The 23,280-nt window shown below is 35.2% G+C and overlaps 1 protein-coding gene across 1 annotated transcript; it reads left to right on the plus strand.

The window, feature by feature from the left end:
- The first annotated feature begins 494 nt into the window (after positions 1-494).
- Positions 495-21,717, plus strand: LOC125657381 (uncharacterized). The gene is made up of 7 exons (XM_056147542.1): positions 495-503; positions 3,529-3,674; positions 8,771-9,788; positions 10,225-10,357; positions 11,131-11,267; positions 12,890-13,064; positions 17,466-21,717. Exons 1-7 carry the CDS (start codon positions 495-497, stop codon positions 17,729-17,731), a joined length of 1,884 nt encoding a protein of 627 aa, XP_056003517.1. The 3' UTR covers positions 17,732-21,717.
- The last annotated feature ends 1,563 nt before the right edge of the window (positions 21,718-23,280 follow it).

A 23,280-nucleotide genomic window follows, 5' to 3' on the forward strand; every position in this document is an offset into this window, starting at 1 on the left:
TTGTGTCACGCCATGTATGAGTTTGTCATAGTTCTTAAAATATAAAAACATTATTTGTTTCCTTAGATGTATTTCAAAAATAATGATCAATTCCTTGCCTGTAATGTCAAATATTTATCTCTGCATCGACTTTTTCATGTGGTCATTCCTGAAACAAAGTTGTACATTTCATTAATTTCTTGTAGGTTTTTTCAGACTGCATAATTATCATGCTTTTAAAATATTTCATTATTTGGGAAGGACTTGACAAGAAAATGTGTCACGTAGACAGATTAATAACGGTAGTGAATAACAACAAACTACTTTGACACATTCCCCGCGATACAACTATACTATTTAAGGGGTTTTAAGTGACCAATTAAGTGCTACCCACAGACTTCACTTTGTATATGTTGGTCTTTGCCTTGTGCTCTGGTCACACATCGTCTGACCTGCCTGACGTAATCCCACTTCTCAGCCTGGATAGGCATGTCATTGGACCAAATAACACGAAAATGGCTAAGGTAAAAACGACGAACATTTTCCTATCAATATCAAAACTGCGAGATAAAATCAAAATTAAATCAGAATTAAAAGATTCAACAGAACTTGTCAAAAGTATCAAACCTGCCGCACAATAACCAATAGATTGTCAAAGTTGTCACACAACTAGAACCGTTGCCCAGTTAGATGCTAACTGTCAACTGATGAATGAAAAACTCCATGGCCATTATATACTGGAGAGGGCGGTGATAATTAATCAAATGGAAAATATTTGACCACTACTATTTCGTCATTACCTTGGTTTTCTGCCACATGGAATTATAAATTGCACCCACAGAGTATAAGTACTGATGGGCTGATTGGTGAGATCGCTAAGCTAATCATAATTTGAATCACGGGATAGTTAAAGACGATAATTGTTTTGCGCCCGACAGGTACTAATTACAGGAAATATCAATGTGACTTTGATAATATTTTACTTTGGACACAATAAGGAATTTTTCAATGAACAAAATTATTAGAAGCAATTGATGTGAAATGATGATTATTCTTAACCTTATTTATACCTGGTTGCTCCTATTACAGATTGTTGTCTACTTCTCACTGTGTTCAACCGTCACAGTTTTTGTAGTCATGCATATCCTCATAACCTTCTGGTGTACTCATAATCTTCTGGTGTACAAAATATACACCCGTTGCACATTGCTGAGGAGTCCAAGGACGCATAAAATAGGGCACTATTTAAATCATTGTCCGCCTCGGCAATGATATCCACTAGCCTATTTACGTCCTCGTCGGGCATAATGTACCAAGCAGGTACTTTGAAAAAAGTTATAAACAAAAGCTCGTTTGTTTTCCATACTTCTTCAACCGTTCTCCAGTTAGATTTTAATTGTCAACTAATGACAAAAATTTAATCGGTCATTTATATATCAACGCAAGTATTTATTTTCCTCATTTAAAATGAGTTATACTCATTTAATTTGCCAATGAAGTGATATACTCAAATATTAAATTATTAATTGTGATATACTCAAATATTAAATTATTGTGATATACTCAAATATTAAATTATTAATTGCATATTCCTCACAATCAAGTTACTGTGATACCATAATTATATTGAGGTACTCCACCCCGACCGAGAGCTAATTGGTGCAATTATCTTGGGCAAGGTAAACCGGTTACCTGGTATGTTAATTATAATGTAACAGATATGCTCTTGTTATATAAACATTTATTCCTATTCAATTATTTTTAGAAAAAGCTAGAGTATTGACCTTAGTATCATCTTTTTTAAGAATTGGTTTTATAAAAGCCAAAAATATATCCTGCTTCTTTGTAAATAGTTTACCATCGGTCGGAAATTATGATTACTTTTAAATCCGCTAACCTGGAGCTATCCTTCCACCACACTCTCCCTTTCTCGCCAATTTATAGGGAAAGCATACTGTTTTACCTTAAGCTTTTCTGTTAAAATAATGCAACAGTATTTTCATAGTATAATTCATGGAATAACATTGTACAAAGCGTAAATCTATCTGATCATATTTATGTACAGGATTAATAACTTTTCAGCAATTGGGGCAAACACATTTTTGAAGCTGAACTTGTGTTCAATTTGATAAGGTCATGATGCAGAGACAAACATTGCACGAGTAATTCTGTATGGGTTACATAGCTCCATTTCTTCTGCATGAGCCAATATACTCAGAAGTGTATCCCGCACTCTCTACTTTGCATTGCTTATAAGAGTATTGAGATTGATAAATGTTCGTTATCTTCACTTTTCGTTTAATAACTGCATACATTGTATGGACTGTGTCGTACATTGTGTGGATTGTGTCGTACATTGTATGGACTGTGTTGTACAGATTGTGTCGTGTATGATTAATACACAGCTCTTCCTGTAATCCCTCTCTTGGCGTCTGGACACTAGAACGAGGGGGAGGGGGGGGGGGGGGGGCTTATGCATTCGTCCTTTTGGATGAAGCCATGAATTCAGAACATCTGTTCAAATTGTTGACGAATAATCTTTAAAGTTCCATCAAGATACCACTTCTTCTCAGTCTTCAGCAGCTCCATCTGCAGGTGATGTGTCTCTCGTTATCGACCCTTATATCACTATGTAGGCCTTCCTCACAAGTAAAACTTATACGGTACCAATTTTGATGCACCGGGTATATGGTCCGTCCTGAATTCACGTTACCTTTACAAGATATGTGGATGTGGTCCGTCTTGGATTCACGTTACCTTTACAAGATATGTGAATGTGGTCCGTCCTTGATTTACGTTACCCTCACAAGATTTCGGACAAATGTGTTTGTGGTCCGTCCTGGATTCAAGTTAACTTTACAAGATATCGGAGCAATATGGTTACAGAGACTGTAGATAGACGGTGGTATTACATTAATTTAGCATTTTAATACTGATCCTTTATATGTCTACTACTGATCCCCTTCAGCAGAACCCTTTATATATTTCCTCTTTTTGCATTCTTTCCATGCAGACTTGACCGTATCATTATATTTTCTCGCTCAAGAATCTTTAAACGGAGAAATAAATGAACCATTGTATTCATTAGAACTTTCTTTTTCAAAAAGCAGAAAAATGAATTTCTTTTTCGGAATGCAGAAAAATAGATGAATTTCAACACGATAGGTATGAATAGCTGTTTTGAGATATGCTCTTTTCTTGTACATGTAGATCTATTTCTGTTTGTGCTGGTAGAGTTCTATTTATCGTCTTTCTACTTGAGCAACTTCAATATCATACAGATATTTAAACTGTTAAAGGGACTAAGGAACACGATAAACCATGACTGGAAATATAGTATAGATAATTCATATCATGATAAAAAATACCATTTGATTTGGAAAAGATAGTAATAAGTATCTTATAATTATTGTAATAAAATAGATTTAAATCTATATAGATTAATACTTATGATGTATGTGGGGATGACATCTTCATCAATCGCTTGTTTCCTAAATTTTGTTGCCTCTTGTGCAAATGATGTACTATCTTTGTATTTTGGTGTTCCAGGTAGCAATCGGATATTATCCATTAGATTATGGAATTCTAACCACACACAACTTCCACATCAAGGTCCTGTTCCTCATCCTCAGGAAAGTCGTAAGATACCTAGAGACGGGATTCTGCATTTTTCTTAAGCTACATGAAAATCAAATGTAATATAAATGATGCGTTGTAATTATTGTAGATCGTCTAATTGAGCTTGTGTTCTTCCTTACCTGGATATTACTCCCTACAGCGTCTTTCAGTCTTGGATCCAATTCTGGCTTCTTACCTTTCATGGAGAGATGTCTGATGTGTAGCTCGTCTCTTTGTTGATTTACACACAAACAAACCGCCTGTCATTTCTGTTGTCTGGAATTGGACATCCTTGATGCTTTTTCTTATTCGTGCTTGTTGGCGCCGGCACAGACGCGAGAGAACCCCTCCAATCAAAAACATCGGCATAATGCATTGATGTATCGGAAAAGTTTGGGGAGCAACTTCGGACTTAAAAGGAAGCCCCTTCCCGCATCTGTTGATGCCATGCATACTCCCGAGACTTAAAAAATAGGCTTAATTAGATATATTTTATAGTTGCTTCCTTTTACTGGAGAAGTTGCTACCATGACTTTTCCGTTAGGGTAAAGTAACCTTTGTTTTTCAATTGAAAAAAAAATCGCCCTGCATATAGCCGACATCGTTGCACTTTTGCAATTAATATACTATGGTCTAAATTTGTCACGTGATAGACACCTACGGCGGTGAAAATGTATGGAAGCCTACTACGTATTGGTATGAACGTTGATTCTTTCTCGGATATTTTACTTTGAAAATTATCCATATAAAACGGACTGTTTTTATGTATGCATTACACTTTATTTTTATATGGGACGCCTTAATTCTATTGAGTACTAAGTTTGATGTCTGTCAAGAAAAGGGTTCTCAAGATATTGAACCGACAGTATATTTCTATGTCCAGTTTGACTCTTCACCTTTGACCATGTGACCTCAATATCAATAAGGATCATCTTCTCCTGTAGATGTACCAGTGTATCAAGTTTGATGTTCTCAAGATATTGAGCAGACAGTATATTCCAATGTCCAGTTTGGACCTTGCCCTTTAAACAAATTACCTCAAAATCAATTGGGGTCATCTTCTGAAGTCTGCTTTTTGCAATTCTTGGCCTATTATCTTGTGTGATAGAAGATAGCTGCCTTCTACAAGGAGACCTAAATGCTGCAAATATTCCCGAGATAGAATGTTCATCAGAGATGGAATCGAATAGTATAGCAGCCACATCTGTAGTTCAGAACCTTTAAAATTATGGAGATTGCTTTAACTTTTCTTGGTAAGCGATGAATTTGATCTGTTGGTTTCATTTCTTTTTTTTTTTAGAATTCTGTCAGTACTTTTGATGTTTCTTTCCAACAAGGTATGGTTTCATGGTGAAAACAACAGGGAAATAATTTTGTTGGTCACTCCTAAGCAGCAAACCGTGCTTGTAATCGGGTACCATTCCATATACCATGTCAAACCAATCTAGTTCAAGTAGGGGAGATACACCTTTAATCCCCAACTCCACATTCCCATTCTCCATTGATGATAATCTATTCAGCCCAAAACATTTGATATCTAAGGTATAATGATACTTACTCTAGGCTTTAGTCACACCAACTGTGTACTAAGACATGTATAGCAATAACAACTAGGCAAACATACATAATTTTTGGAAACATTGGTATTTTGTTGGCTGTATGTCATTTGTTTAAACTCGTGGTCTTCCCAACTAAACTATTATCCAAGTGACAATACGAAATTGATTGGTTTAGTAAGTACACCCAAAGTCTGTAATAATAATTTATTTGAAATATATAAAGATTTCTTACCACCGAGTCTCTTTTTATTTCGAAGCCGTATATGGTCTCCTGTATCTTAAATACTTTGTATTTCTTGTGGACCATCATCTTTTTGATGTCATTCTCACGGAATGAATTAATCGATGAGAGATCTTACCATCGATTAGTCCTTCCGTGAGAAATTTCTCAGTATCTCCAAATCGCGTCTTCATTGGTCTGGTTTGAATCTCTTCTAATATGTAAACCTTCACATTCTGAAAAATATAAAGCTTTCAAATGTCATATGATTTTAATATGTCTTGGAGGGTGACCTGGGATTTTTCTAGGTTTTTACTACCGGTATAAGGTACCTTTTCCCTTTGGCATCAAATGGATATTTCCCCTACCACAGACAAAAAAATTCCCCTTCATTTGTAGAATCTTGACAAAATTGTATGAGAATTTTCAACAAAAATAATTTTTTTTAAATATATTACAAGTCATTATATAGATAAAATAAGTAATCAATCAATTTATATGGCTGTAATAATCTGGATATTATTATATTCCATAGATGTCCCCATCACCATCCCCTGGAAGCTCAATGACTGCATTCGCAAAAAATTCCCCTTACATTTAAAATGGGTAGTAACATTTAAATGCTGGGTAAAACCCTGGTGACTGTTTGATGGAGTTCTAAGCACTACGTTCCGGATCAAGGAAAGAATCTCTCTTTTTATTCTAACATTTAGTAACTAGTGGTGGGAAATCAGTTAATTTTCATAATCAATCATCAGTTAGAATCGGCTGCTGATTCCTGTGTGTAAAACACTTAAATTATATCTTTAATGCTATTGATACTAAATTGAAAGCAATCCTTTACCAAAGTCGGGCTCCCGAAACGTCCGTAATTCGTCTTGGCCCCATTTCACTTCAAGTTACAGTAACTGACTCGTATACAAGTCCAAACTGGGTATGAAGCTTTATACAAATAAATCTTACATAAACTATAATCCAGATATTCAGGAACTGCATTACTGCAACTGGCAAGGTCTCCAACATCAGCAAAACTTATTTGAAACAACAAAGTCAGGGATGACAGGTGCTGTAAAAAGTTTACTGCACTCAAAAGTTACAAAACCCAGGGTAAAACAAAAATCTCATCAGGATAAAATCTAATTGCAAAATGACTTGTATGATATTTTTTTGGTAATAAATATTTGAAACTACTAACATTGAATGTAATGTATAATTTGATTAATTAATTCCTCGAAGTAAAGGAAGTGATTTCATTACATTGTTTATGTAATAGTTGGGCACTATGGAAGATGTACAACAGTGAAGGAAAATAAAAAAAATTACAATGAATTCAAACTCTGTCTGATGGGACATTTCAGACACTTGTGTATCTAAATGGTGATCACCAGACCAATGCAGATTCAAATAGCTTATAAAAATTTAAAAAGAAACTCGCTGTTCTGAATCAGCAGATATACCTCCATATTTACATAGACCATCCGGCACGGGATCAATGGTATTGGATTGTGTCACCTCAACACTGGTTGATTGGAAATGAAAGTCTCTAGAAGAACTCGAACATACAACAAGGAAAATAAAGGCACATGTATTTCACTCCCTAAAATTCTATCAAGTGTTATGTAGACTAACAATATATTTTTATCGATGTGTTTCAACTTTAAAACCATACCTCCCGTCTTTCTTATTTTCCCCATACAAGAAACGGTGTTCTTAGTATCAAGACATGCCTGTTTCCTCAGAGGAATGTCCTTGTGTGTATGCGATGCGACTTGTTCGGTAGCAGCCAAATCTAAAATGTAGAAGAAAAATATTATATAGTTTACTTTTAATAAAAATAACACTACTTGTTATGGTCAATCCTTGAAATTACCAGAGGAGAAAACCATTGGTCCTGTTTCTGTACTTACTTTAGGATTAGAAATTGATACAATTCATATCCTCGTAAAAATCCCTCAGGCAAAACTGGAAATTCTTAAACAAATTATACAAGATGTTTTGGCATGGAAATCGGTTTTATTGAAGGAACTAGAATCATTAGTAGGAATGTTTCTTTGGAAAAGCAATAAGGTCAAGCAACGCATTTAATCGCAGATTTTATGATGCCATGAGTTGTGCTTCAGAAGCCCACCATCATATAAGGTTATCGACTGAGTTGAAGGAGGACTTGTACATGTGATCTAGGTTTGTAGAACAGTTCAATGGGATTTCATAGTTTCCTATGGAACGCCGCAGCTGTCTTAAGGCTATAAAATATGCAGTATATTGTCACTGATATATAATATCAAGTTTATTCCTTATTCAATGGGTCTATTCTCTATACCATTAAGGCCATTTTTTATATCATTACGTCTACTTGATATAATATGTAGTGAAAAACCAATAACATGATGTCAAATCAATGTATTACATAGTTGGGTATACATAATATTCAATCTAAAATCTATAATATGTTGTCGAGGTTGTATTTCATTAAGTCATATTCATAAATCAGAGGGTTCAGACGTTATAAGATGACGTCAAAACAACATGTCACTCCGTCGTTTTAAACAACGACATCAAACACACACAATATCAAGTCTATCCTCTGTATCATCAAGTTCATTTATTATGACATGCAGTGAAAACACTATAATATGATGTCACAACAATACATCATTAAATCCTTTTCACATGACATGTGGTTCAATGTATAATAATTTAAGTAAAAATTTTATATCAGTTTCTCGTGTTTACTGTTATTTACTCTGTTTTAAATGACGCGCTGTGAAATATTTATAACACATTGTCAAAGTTAGGTTTCATTTCATCGTTCATAAGTTACATATACCGCTACGTTATTATACGATGTCAAGACAATACACCGTTATGTTGGTTTTATATATTATGTTGTTGTATTCCGAATGATTTAAAGTGCATTCGGAGTTTCTCTCGCCGAATCCTGGTGGTTTCGCCTCAATTACATGTTCGCCCCAGTCACAGTAGTCGAGTGGTATCGCCGATTGAAATTCCACACAATTCCTATCACACATTTTGCAAATTCTTTTCCCTATTTCCTTTAAGTATAACTTTCTTTCCGTCAGTGTTATTCTTACCTCTCACTTTCAATTCTGAGATTATGAGCACTTTTTCTAATTTCGCAGTTTTAAAAACCTTTTAAAAATATATTTTTCATTTTCGAAATTTGTTTACAGTCAAAATATGTAAGAGATTCTACACAGGTAAAAGGGGGGGGGGGGGACCCGACTATATAAATAACGCAGCAGGCGCGGATCCAGAAATTTTTTCCAGGGGGGTGGGGTCGAACCTATTATATATAATATAATAACAGTCAACTCAATTTTCTTATAAATCGTTATATTGTAATTTTTTTTATCTTTGCAAATTCCGGGGGGAGGGGGGGGGGGTCCGGATCACGTAAGAAAGAAAAGTTTATCACGCTGCATTTTCTCTGCTTGGCACACACAGGACAGAAGAGTGTCCCAAACGGCAACGAAAAAGAAGTTTTGAATAAAGCAGGACTAGGAAAGAAAAAAATTCTTTTGAAAAAATCTGATGATGAGAAGGAATTAGCAGAAACACTTATTTCGAAAGAAGTAAATGAAGATGGTGATTTTGTCGGCTTTCCAAAATTAGCAGATGGGGGTGGTTTTGAATTACTTCGCAGTACTCAAAACTGCAGAGATTTAACTTTAATAAACTGTTCATGGTCAGCTAAAGAATTGCAGAAAAATGTGAACCCACAGGTTACCATATACATTAGACCAATACAGAAAAATTTATCGACTGAAGCTATCGTTAATCGTCCTGAAAAATTGGCAGAATTGAGCATTGAAGAAAAATGTGTGACATGTGGAAGAAAATTTTTAGTAAGGGAACTACGAAAACACACAGAAACATGTGACCAAGCACCCTCAGTTTCTACAGATGTTGATACTACCAGTATAGTGCCAGTAACACAAATCGTGCAAACTGATGTACCAGTTGATGTTAATGGAATGAGTTTTTTTCAGGGCCTATTCGAAAGTAATGACATTACCCTTACAGTGGCCCCAACAGTTGATATCGAAAGTGTTGCAACCCCATCGATAGAGTTTGAAAATGTTACAACCCCATCCATCAAGGATGAAAGTGTTGCAACCCCTGTGCATGTTGAAACTGTAACAGGTGTGACAAATAGAATAGTTAATTTTTGCAAAACACAAAATATATTGGACCCTGTTGAAATTTTGCGTAAAGTTCAAAATGAAATGGTGACTGGTAGACCTTTGGAAGTCGTTGACGTTACAAATAGTTCTGAAGGCGACACAAACTTCATTTTGGTAGACAGAACTCATCTTTTGGAGACATCGTTTGATGAAATCAAAGGAATTGAGGATCTTAGAAAGACTTTAGAAGTACAGTTTTATGATGAGGTTGGTATAGATATTTAAGAAATGCATATAGAGTGATGATAAAATTTGAAAAAAATGGTAACAAATTACTTTTAAGAACAAATGTGGGGTGATTATGACATCAAATATGGCATCTTTGGTGGCCAAGGGTTTATGATCCTCTCCGCTTCTCTACAGGTGTAGAAAAGCGGAGCGGCGGATCACAAACCCTTGGCTAGCGAAGATAACAATATGGCTGAAGAGTAGAGAAACAACCTAGGAATGCTAAAGTTTTATTATATGAAGTGTGACTGTCAAAATTCTAAAGGATGAAAGCACTAACAGATGACAATATTGTTGGGTTTAGTGAATATTGACTTTTGGGAGGGGGGATATTTTATTATTGTATCAAGATTTGGATTTACAAACTATGTAATTATGCATAAATTTATATGCATATATATACTTTTTGTTGTAGACGGCTGTAGATTATGGAGGCCCCAGGAAGGAGTTTTTCAGATTAGTTTTGCAGGCCATCAAGGAGAAATATTTTGACAGTGGACTGAGAGAATTACTTCATGAAGATTATGAAGTTGTTGGAAAGACTTTTGGTTTGTATTAAACTTTTAATTTATAATAGTGTGCTAATTAAGTAACTACATTTAAACGAATGTCAAACAAGAAATTTCAGTGCAAAGAGCCAAGACACTTTGGCCTGAAAACTGTCATCCAAAAGACCAAAAGGGGAGGGGGATTTGCCTTATAAATTTTGTACCCTCCCAATTTTACTATAAATGTAACATATGAATAATCAAATGTTACAATATATTGAATAATCATATTAAAGTACTCCTGGTGTATAATATCATGATTTTAATTGTTTTCTCTTTCTTTTTAGGGGGTTGGTGGGGTAGCGATATCTAATAGAATTATATGTTCTTGTTATTGTATGAATAAAATTTTGTACATTTATTAACATCTACTTTTACACAAAAGTATAGAAATATTTCATCATCAACACTAGAGACAATGATGCCTTGTTATGATTCTGTAATAAGCAATATTGTTGAGTTTTTATAGAAATAATGTTTAAAATGTGCTTCTTTTTGTTAATAATGCCTTCCGGGGCCCTTGATTGGTCGATGAAATACCTTGTTCAGGGAAAGTAGGGTTTTAAAAAAGACTTATCATAAATTATGATACAGATACTAAGATGTACAATGTAAATTAAAGCTGATTTCAGAATTTAGGGAGACTCTTAAGTTAAGCTAACAGGAACTCTTTTACATAGAAGCTTGAATGTTATCTTAATGTATTATAAATGATAATGTTACAGACCTTTGGAGTTTAAATGCATGTGATTACAAGTATGTTTGTATTGCAGCTTTAAGTATTCTACAAAATGGCAAAATCCCAACTTTTTTGGACCCAGATGTAATCCAGAAGATATTTTCTGATTCCACAGACAATCCATGCATAACAAGCTTGAGAGGAGGGCTTGAGACATTGGGACTGTATTCAGTAATACTTCTAGTATAATTTTGATTTCAAAGACCTTCATAATTGTGTGAATATCAAATTTACTCATGTACTGGAAAAAGTGCTATGGATATATGTACATTAGGGCTGTGCGGTGCACCGAAAATTCCAATACATTGAGTTTTATACCATTCGATTCTATGTACTGATTACAAATTCCGGATTTCGGTTTGGTTTAGATTTTGCATGCACCAAAACAACAAGTATGGCGGATGTGCAGACGTGTATTTTTATACAACAGAGAATCAAATCATGACTGTTGAGATTTAACATTTTCACCACTCAGATACATGTACCAACTGGGCAACAGAATATGATCAGCCAGATCATTGCAGTGTATCTTTACATGATTTATGACTTTTCTGTCAGTGCTGGGGATCGTAGATGATGACACAGATTAAATGATTTGACAGTTGATATGAGAGAGAAGTAAAGATTTTCAAAGACTCAATTGATTATGATAGAATTGTTGAATTTTGACATAAATGAAAACAATATCATATACATTTTAGATTGACTAATAGATTTGTATGATAATCCAAAAACTATGCTGCACATTAATATAACAAAATTTAATAGACTGTTAGTGAATGTTTTCTTTTTTTATCAAAGTTAAAATATGCAGTTATAGATATGATGTTTACAAATGACGGCATATAGTTAAATAAAACTTGAATGAAATTAGATGAAGTATGCTACTCATTAAGAATATAAATTTTTGTACTGTTATTGAATAAATTGGACCGAACATGAACTGAATCGTAATCTAACTTAATCGTGCTGCTCTGAATCGAAACGGAATTGAACTAACCCTGAATCGTCGCAGCCCTATATGTAATGAATTTGCCATCAATGCTGTGTACATAAGTAATTGTGTGCTATTTTGGAATCGATCAACAGTTACAATCAATGAAAATATGTGCTGAAGGTTTATTAATATGTGAGATTTTTTTAACACTTAATGATTGATGTCTACCCATCTGTCTGTCACAATCTGTAAACTTCTCACATTATTAGATATCATCTGTAGATTGAACCAAACTTGCACACATATGCATTCTTGTGTATAGGGCTTTAAAAATTACTAAATCATATCTACATGTGTACCATACCCTGGCATTTAGAAAGGGAGGAGGGATTATTGAACATAGGTACAATGTAGTGATCATTCGAAATCTTTCACAAAAACTTACAAAACTTCTGTGAAAGAATTATTGTACATTCTAAATTGTTCAATCAGTGGACTCGGGCTGCTCCCACAATTGTCAAATCAATATGAAAACATCCTTATACTGAGTATAATGCAGATTCTGTATATTTCACAAACTATTCTCTGGGGCCACGAAGGGGCATAGATTTTAACATAGATTTATATTGGAAAACATCTTTAGAATTTTCTCAGTACCAGTAAATACCCAAACTATCAGATAGATATGAAAGCTTGTTGAAAATATGGCATTAGGGAAAAAATATAGTGTGGGTTTAAAGATATTCAAGTTCATGCTGTTTGAGATTGATTGACATAGTAAATCCCCAGAAGATTGCATGATGACGACTTTCATCAAAGGTAGTATATTCTTAATTCTATTGCATTTTTCTTTTAGATTTGTATGCAGCTTCCAAGTTTTCTGTACCTTTTCCAAAAACATTCATTACCCTTGACATTTAGGATGCTCACATTCCTTCTAAAGCCTCAATTTTCTCAAGAGGGCAGCAACAACATTGAAGTTGAAAAGAAGGTCTACGCTGCATTTGTTCGATATCTAAGAGAAGTCGCAAGTAAGACATGCAAGTCTGTGTAACGGTTTTGAGAATGTTTTCCTGTTTTAAAGAGTCCAGGTAGACATTTTGGTTTTTAAGCTCACCTGAGCTGAAAGCTCAATTGAGCTTTTCTGATCGCCTGTTGTCTGTCTGTCCGTCTGTCTGTACACTTTTTACATTTTTGACTTCTTTTCCAGAACCACTGGACCAATTTCAAGCAAAGTATTCGATATGCAAATTTGGTAAAAGGCATCCTTTGGTGAAGGGCTTTCAAGTTTGTTCAAATGAAGGGTCATGTCCATTGCAAAGGGGAGATAAACACAAAAATGCAAAAATAGGGTGGGGCACAGGGGCTAAGTCTGTTTGGGCCCAAACTCTGTGATACCAAAAATGTAGAAAGGGGTCTAACTTTAACCCAGATCAAAAACTACCCACTCACTTCAAATGCCCAAAAAATCAGAAAATGAGTGCAGTATGCATAATTTACCGGTCTCCTTGCATAGATTAATGTCTTAACTACTTGCATGCCAAATTTCAATCCACAGGTTCTTAAAATAACAGAGATATACATCATTGTTCTCTCGATTTCACTTGTTTATTTTTACTAAGACATTTACCAGTCCAGTTCACCAGGTGGTTTATCACCTAAGACAGCAGCAAAATTCAGACTAGTGTGGAAGATTTTGGACCTATCAATTAAAATTTCACATTGATAAATAAAAAAGCCAAAGGTGCACAGATTAGGTCCCACGCGAAATGGATATATGAAGGGGAAACGAATTTGTCCTTTTTTCTCAAACATGAATCTTCCCACCAAGAAAATAATATTATTAAATGTATCAAATATGAAGATAATATTGCCACTATTTGTAATGATATTTAAGGTAAAATGTATGATTTCTACACAAAACTATATAAATGATCAAATATTGACGACAATAACATGAAATTCTACTTAGATAGTACCACTATATTGTATAAAGTTAACGACAAACAGAAATTAGAATTAGACCGGTAAATTACGCATATTGCACTTATTTTCTGATTTTTTTAAGCATTTGAAGCAAGTGGGTAGTTTTTGATTGGGGTTAGAGTTTGACCCCTTTCTCTATTTATGGTATCACAGAGTTCGGGCCCAAACCGGCTTAGCCCCTGTGGGGTAGGGTCATTTAAAAATCTTCTCAAGAATCACTAGGCCAAAAGAGCTAAAAAGAGCTAAAATTAGTCTAGTCAATCTAGCTCATATATGAGCAAAACCTCAAACTAATTGCAACAGAAATTAAATTTTGATTATTCATGCAAGAAAACACATGCAAACAACAAATTAAAAATCGGCTTTTGTATTTCAATGGGAAAATTGGAATTTTGGGGTAAAATGATGCGCTTACCATTCCAGTCCTATGTTTCACATATTTAAAACAGTGTATAGTAAAGCTTACGTTACCAATTCTTTATTAAGCTGAGTTTTATAATAGTTTGTACTACATCTATGACGAAACAAGGTTCAGTTTCTTCGATTTTATAAAGAAATCTTTAATACGTGCACTTCGTCAAATTCTAGAGTTTGGGAAAGAGGGAGGGGGGGTATAGCCGTATTTGACATAGTTCTATCCAAATTATTGTGCAATTAATATCGAGAATTTCAGAAGTAATCTGTTTTAAAAACAATGGACACATAGAATTAAAAGCAAAATGAATCAGGCACGAGCATCGTAAAAAAAAAAATGGGTTGGGGTGGGGGAGTTTAAAGATAATTTCACAATATTGCCTGAAAATTGACAAGTAAATTTTAATCCAAAGTTATGAAAATCCTTGATGGTGGGGGGGGGGGGGGGGGGGGGGGGGGGGCTAAGGTTGTTCTCTCAGTTCAATTTTACACTTCCACTCTGTACAGTTCACGACAATGCTATTTTTTTTAAAAAGAGGAGGGAGGGCAACCAATCTGTCTAAAAATCGACCTCTGCGCCTAAAAATTTATCAACTTTGCATGTAATGATAAAAGGGGGTAGAGCCATTGTTGCTACATGCCCGATAATTATATAAGTGATCATTTTAGTAATTGCAGTACAGTTCAGTCCATGTTTTTACAAGTACAACGGCTAGTGTCACAATTTACCTTGCATTTACAGCGAATAACGTTCAAAAGTTTATCTGGCGCGACTTGTAATTTCGTTAACGGATACAAAAATTGCTGAAAGCAGTGATAAACCCCAGTTCGAAGGATCCAAATTAATTATTTCTTTAGTCCACTGTATGACTTAAAAAAAATTCTTGCAGTGCTCCTCTTCTGCAGCTGTAATTAGTAGTTAGTGGCAATGACTGAACTTATAAAAATGATATTGTGTTAGACAATACTTCACAAAGCAAATCTCCTATAGGTGTCTCTATGGTATTCCATCGTACAAAGTCGATATGACATTGACACCAGAAGATATCTTTTTCTCTATGGAATCCTCATTAAGGAAGGTGAAGATAACGAACAGTGATCCATCTTGTAACTCCTATAAGCAATACAAAATAGAGAGGTGGGCAAACACGGACCCCTGGATATACTAGAAGTGTGATCAGGTGCCTATGAGGAGTAAGCACCCCCTGTTGACCGGTTGCACCCGCCGTGAGTCCTATATCTTAATCAGGCAAACAGAGTTACCCTTATTCAATACCATTGTGCCAAAAAACGGCCCAACAATCGATATTAAACAAATCAGACAGATTTGACCCAATGATGTTGTATTGGCAAAGTAGATTGTTATAACGACCCTAGAATTTGTGAAATGCTGACTTTAAACGAGACAGTTGAACCCCTGCACCATCAACTTGTTTGTCAGTAGCCTGCCCCCATTTAAAAACTAATCATATACAGAATTTGTTCCCGATTTATCTACATTTTGACATTCCATTGCTTTCTTAAGTATACAGGACCCGTTCCGATGCCGAACATTCTTGACGTGTCGCATCCTGTGAATGCATGTAGAAATGGCAAGGATTGACAAACTTCGTTTCCTAAAAAGACGTCTTGTTTTAACGATATTCTTCACTATGGGGCAATATCATTAAGGAAATAATTTTATAATTCAATTTAAAGTTAGGAAATACAATATTCTATTATTTGTATAATTAAAAGTTCAATTATTTTGTATCTTTAATTTTTTTTGTAAATCTACCAGTTGGTAGAAGTTACATTGTATCGTCAATATATATGTTGTTACAAGGTGAAGGTCAGTTGATCCGGGTGTGTATTGAATTTGAAGAGCAAAACAGAATGTATGCTATAGGCCTACCAGTGCTTATAGCTTCGATATATCCATTTTCTCGCAGTTTATCAGGGTCTCTGTCCAAGCGGGTTTTGAAAAGGTGACTGGGTGTGTTTTTAGCTCACCTGAGCTGAAAGCTCAAGTGAGCTTTTCTGATCGCTTTTTGTCCATCGTCTGTCTGTCTGTCCGTCTGTCTGTTAAACTTTTCACATTTTCGACTTCTTCTCCAAAACCACTGGGCCAATTTCAACCAAACATGGCCAAAAGCATCCTTGGGTGAAGGGCTTTCAGGTTTGTTCAAATGAAGGGCCATGTCCCTTTCAAAGGGGAGATAATCACAAAAATGCAAATATAGGGTGGGGTCATTTAAAAATCTTCTCAAGAACCACTGGGCCAGAAGAGCTGAAATTTACCTGAAAGCTTCCTGACATATTGCAGATTCAAGTTTGTTCAAATCATGGCCCCCGGTAGTAGGATGGGGCCACAAGGGGGGATCAAAGTTTTACATACAAATATATAGGGAAAAACTTTTAAAATCTTCTTCTCAAGAACCACTAAGCCAGAAAAGCTGAGATTTACATGAAAGCTTCCTGACATAATGCAGATTCAAGTTTGTTCAAATCATGGGCCCCTGGGGTTGGATGGGGCCACAATAGGGGATCAAAGTTTTACATACAAATATATAGAAAAAATCTTCTTCTCAAGGACCACTGAGTCAGAAAAGCTAATTTTTACATGAAAACTTTCTGACATAGTGCAGATTCAAGTTTGTTCAAATCATGGCCGTGGGGGGGGGGGGGGTCAAAGTTTTACATACAAATATAGGAAAAAGCTTTAAAAATTTTCTTCTCAAGAACCATTGGGCCAAAGAAGTTGACATTTACATGAAAGCTTTATGACATAGTGTAGATTCAAGTTTGCAAAGGGTAGTTTGGGCCATAATAGGGACTAAGGTTTTACATGCAAATATATATGGAAAGTCTTCAGATATGGGCCAAGGTGACTCAGGTGAGCGATGTGGCCCATGGGCCTCTTGTTTCATGATGGTGCTATTAATGTAATGTTAATCACTGATTGAAAATAATGACAGTTTACTTTATTTTTTTACACAGATATTATGATATAATAACATAAATAAAGTCTAGTAAAGTTCTTTCTTCTCCAGGTGGTCGGAGAGAACACTTGTCCTTAGCAAACGTACTACAGTTTGTGACAGGAGCTGATGAGGAGCCACTACTGGGGTTCAAAATCCCACCCACTATCCAGTTTCCAGAAGTCATGAACTCATTCATTCCAACTGCCAACACATGCATCAACTCTCTCCAGCTTCCAAGACCAAAACCAGACTTAAATGTGAACTTTCCTTTAGATGAAAAGCTATTTGAATTATATGATTATGCTTTCTTAAACCTCTTTTATGGACTGCATTAAGTTTTTAACAAATTTTTAGTCATTCTCTATCACCCAATCAAGTCTCAATTTTTTTTATAAGAATATGTAACACAATTATACAAGTATCACCACATACTTATTACAAAAAATTCTACAGTTTGTATGTAGGGTCCATGGGTACAGCTTTAGGGGATTTGTTTCATAAAACTTGCTGAATTTAAAAGAAATTTGTTATATCAATATAAAATAATCTTCATATATACTGAAGAACTAGTAAAGTGCACTGGTCTGGGTCAGGACAGGACTATTTTTAGTGCAAAGTTTGATGTAAATTTACACAATGTATCTTAAAAGATCTTCCTTCAAAATGTGTAGTAAGAACCTGACCAATTGATATGAAAGCATTCTTGTATAATAATGCACATTCAAGTTAGTTCAAATATTGGTACCAGGGGAGTTGATGAGGCCACAATAGAATTTCAAAGTTAAATGTATAGAATACCAAAGTTGGCACAAAGCATCCTTAGGTAAAGGGAATTCTAAATTGTTAAAATAAAGGCCACCTTCCAAGGGGAGATAAGAAAAGGTAAAAATAGAGTAGGGTCATTAAAAAATCTTCTCAAGAACCACTGGGCCAGAAAAGATGAAATTTATAGATGAGCTTTATTAGGTAGTGCAGATTCTAAATTGATAAAATCATAGCCCCCGGGGGTTGGATGGGGCCACAATAGGGGATCAAATTTTTACATACAAATATATAGGGAAAATCTTTAAAAATCTTCTTCTCAAGAACCACTGAGCCAGAAAAGCTGATTTTTACATGAAAGCTTTCTGACATAGTGCAGATTCAAGTTTTTCAAATCATGGCCCCCGGGGGTAGGATCGGGCCACAAGGGAGGATCAAAGTTTTACATAGAAATATATAGGAAAAATCATTAAAAATCTTCTCAAGAACCATTGGGCCAAAGAAGTTGACATTTACATGGAAGCTTTGTGATATAGTGTAGATTCAAGTTTGCAAAAATCATGGCCTCCAGGGGTAGGTTGGAGCCATAATGGGGACTAAGGTTTTACATGCACATATATATGGAAAGTCTTCAGGTATGGGTCAAGGTGATTCAGGTGAGCAATGTGGCCCATGGGCCTCTTGTTAACTCATCTGAGTCGAAGGCTCAAGTGAGCTTTTCTGATCAAAATTTGTCAGTTGTCTGTCAACGTCGTCGTAAACTTTTCACATTTTCCTCTTCTCCTGCAGAACTATTGGGCTAATTTCAACCAAACTTGGCACAAAGCACCATTTGGTAAAGGGGATTCAATTTTGTTCAAATGAAGGGCCATGCCTCTCTCAAAGGGGAGATAATCACAAAAATGCAAAAATAGGGTGGGGTCATTTAAAAATAGTCTTCTCAAGAACCACTGGCAGGGCAAAAACTGTCCAAAATCAATTAATTTTCAAAAATCCTTTCTTTACAACTACACATCTACATGTATATGAAAAGCAGGAACGCCTCCACCAAAATTATAAATTCATAATACCCTGGATAGTAGTTTTTGACTCAATTTATTATCAATAGCAATAAAGATGATGTTATTTAAATGTTTTACACAAATTTCATAATCACAGGGGTAGGGATTTTGGTTTGAGGGTGGGACCAACATCATCATAATGATTATTGTCTTTACTTCTTAAATTTTACTGAAACTGTATAAAAACTAAATGTATAATAAAAAACAGCAGAAAAGTACGCACTAATTTTGAATTTCATAACAAGGGTTGTGACTCGAGGGCTGGTCCAAAATAGCCGTATAGTGGGTTGGTAACAAGCCATCCGATGCGATTTTGTAACAATTTAATCCGTCATGTTATAATGGGGAATCCCCCCATATGGGTGTACTTCTGTTTTGGGCAGTATGTGGTTGTCTATATTGTAGCAGGTCGAAGATTGTTTTTCCTTTACATTTAACATGTGTATTATTGTCAATGCCACATGTAATTGAAATCCATTACTTTATGATTTTTTGTATTCTACATCTTGCCATAAGTTACAGGTATAACTCTGTCTCAAAGTCCTTCTAGTCAAAAGTCTGGTCATTTTGTACTTGTAACATTTTTGCTCTTGGTGTGAATTACCATATATGTCTTCTTCATTATTTAATGATTCTGTGTATATATGTTTACATTTTGTCATTTATTGAATTAATAAATGACAGTTTTAATCACCTTCATCTGGTGTTCACGTATGTTGACATAAATCATATAATATGTAGTTTTTCAGTAGTATGGGCAGTTTTGGGGTAATTTATGTTTGCAGAGCACATCTTGTTTAATCCTGTTGCCGAATATTAGAATTTAGCTTTGATATGCTGAACAAAAATTCCTCTAGATTTCATGGCCCTTGGGACTAATGATTCTTTTAACTGATCCTCGGGTGATCGATAAGACCTTTGGGCCTCTTGTTTTATGCTCGTCTTTAAATCAGACATATTAAGGTACTGTAATGTCTTTGTCTGCATGTTTGTCCCCCCAACTCCAACCTAAGTTTTCATGTTACAAAGTTCTTGTATATGTTACAGAATGTTTGTATGAGTATTGAAGATTTGAATTACATTAAGACTAGGAATTGTTTTGGCTCAAGTGAGCTTTTCTCTTCAAAATTTGTCCGTTGTCTGGCATCGGCGTAAACTTTTCACATTTTCATTTTCTTCTCCAGAACCACTGGGGCAATTTCAACCAAACTTGTCACAAAGCATCCTTGGGTGAAGGGCTTTCAAGTTTGTTCAAATGAAGGGCCATGCCTCCTTCAAAGGGGAGATAATCACAAAAATAGGGTGGGGTCATTTAAAAACTTCTTCTCAAGAACCACTGGGCTGAAATTGACATGAAAGCTTCCTGACATAATGTAGATTCAGTTTGTTCAAATCATGGCCCCTTGGAGTAGGTTGTGACCACAATAAGGGATCAAAGTTTTACATGGGAATAAATAGGGAAAATTAAAAATTCTTCTCAAGAACCACTGGGCCAGAATAGCCGAGATTTACATGAAAGCTTCCTGACATAGTGCAGATTCACGTTTGTAAAAATCATGGTCCCCGGTGGTATATTGGGGCCATAATAGGGACCAAAGTTTTAAATGCAAATATATATGGAAAATCTTTAGATATGGGCCAAGGTGACTGGTGAGCGATGTGGCCCATGGCCTCTTGTTTAATTTGTGAGAAAAATTGCAGGGTTTTGAATTACGTAGTTTGCCTGTTTAACTCCTCCTAAAATGAGTAAGTTAAAAAAAATCATACAAATTTAATGTATTGGTATTAAAGAGCAGCAAATTGCAAGAGTTTTCATTTTCCCCATTTTGAGAAAATAACTGCTTGCTAAACTTCGTCATTTTAGATGAAATATTACTTAAGGAGACAAGTGTTTTTTTGTTTTTGCTTCAAATATGTTGTGAAGTATCACTTTTTTATGCACCTTGTACATGTAAAGACCATCACATGGTTGTGCAAGTCAGCTTTCAGCAACAGGCTTCATTTTGATGCAGGATATATTTTTTGTCCATTCATAATAAATTTTCATATTCATGTATATTTCGGACCTGTTTCATACTGGGTTTTTTAAGAGCAATATGGTCATTTGGTCTCTTCTTTATTTGTACATTTATAATTGATAGGAAGCACAAGTATTTAAGTTATTAGTGTTTATGATTTTTTTATATTAACTAAAAAAAAACTTGTCATAATTGGGGGGGGGGGGGGTAAATAACTTACTGACAATTAATTGAACTTTCTAATGCCAATACATGTACTTTGTATGAAGTGAATGATTATAAATTTTATTTATGAGGATACCATCCTATGGGAGGAATAAAAATGTTTCATCTACACACATTGATAGAAATTGCAGCAATGTATCAACAAGCCAAAAGTAGATGAAACTCATTTGAGTTGATCATTAGGTTTTGTTTGAATAGAAAACTCTGTGTAAGCTACACTATTGATTTGTTACAACATTAAATATAATTCTAAAAGTTGTTGTTTTGTCTCTTTATTTTCATTTGTACAATTTTACTGATGGTTCTTTATTATATCAAGGACTTTTAAGTAAACGTCAATTCCAAAATTTGTAGAATTCCAAGAACTAGTTATTTCCTGGTCAAGTTGGTGTTTGCAAGCGGAAGTGATCATGCTATCTGAAACGGAGGTAATGATTGGTCTGCCATCTACATCATCATGATCATTGGAATTTATTCCAAAACCCTCAGTTCCATATTCTGCATTGACAAAGTCTATGCCCGTAGGATTCTGAATATGTCCCGAGGTCCATAAAGCTTTCGGGGACGATTTTGTTGTTCTCATTCTATGTCCAGCCCAAGCATCTTGCCAAATTTTTAGTTTCTGATTTATAAATGGAATGTATGTATAATGTAGAGCTGCTATCTGCAAATCATCAAGTGGATCCAAAATCCCATCATCTTCCATGTAGTAGAATAATTTGTAGAAAAGAGCCAACACACCAGTATAGACATCTCTCCACAAGCGCTCTATTCTTTGATTGTGCACACTTTTACCAGTAAGCATGCTTCCTCTGCCAATTCCTCGATTGGCAATCATAAAATCAGCAATTGCAGTATTTTCTAATCCCTTATCTGAACGAACTCTGAGTGGAAGGCCAAATTGAGAAACACCCTCAGTAAAACATTTCAACAATGTTCCAGCTTTATTATTGTCGAGACAGTTCAAGAAAATTATCAAACGACTGAAACCATCAATGCATCCTGCGATGATCAAATGCCACCGAATGAGTTTATGGTTGGTATCTATATGCCATAGATGATTTGGTCCTCTGACATCATAGACTCTGCGTTTTAATCTGCCCCTTTTTCTTTCGTTCACACCCGTCTCATTCACACGATGCAAACTATCTCTGAGACGCCAGCGTGGGACAATTATACCTTTCTGTTTTATTATTTGTCCTAAAATGTTCTCTCCGCAATATGGAAAATTGTTTGACGCATCCAAAACATAATTATCTAGCTCAATGTCGTTGATATCGGAAAAACTTTTCTTGGACATTCCAAACTTTCTCATTCTGCGATATACCGTGCTTTCGGAGATTGAAAGGAGTCTTGATATTTCTTTAATTGAAAACCCGTCGTTTAAGAGGTTTTCTAGGACATTCTGCGGAACTACAAATTCCTTTGGACCAAATCTAGAAAAATCTTGTTCGGGTCTTCGAGGACCATATGAAACACATGCATATCTTAGTTTAACCATGTCAGACTTGTTACCAATTCCCAATGACTTCATTTCTTCAGCTGATAATAAACCCACAATGTCAGGAGAAATGTCCTGCTCTTCAAAGTGTCTAGAGTATTCTCCAAAGCCCAGCTCTTCCAGAATGTGGCGCATTTCCGACATTTTCAAATGGATTTATACAAAGCATCGACTCTTGTGTGAAAAACTTCAAATGCAAGTCTTCGAAACACATGATATACATACACGACATTATATATCAAAGTAACTACGTAGTGTATAGTTTTGACAGTGTATTAAATGATGTAGCTACATTTTATATGCAAACGATTGTATGA

The sequence above is a fragment of the Ostrea edulis genome, chromosome 8, assembly GCF_947568905.1.
Source record: "Ostrea edulis chromosome 8, xbOstEdul1.1, whole genome shotgun sequence".
Lineage (NCBI taxonomy): Eukaryota > Metazoa > Mollusca > Bivalvia > Ostreida > Ostreidae > Ostrea > Ostrea edulis.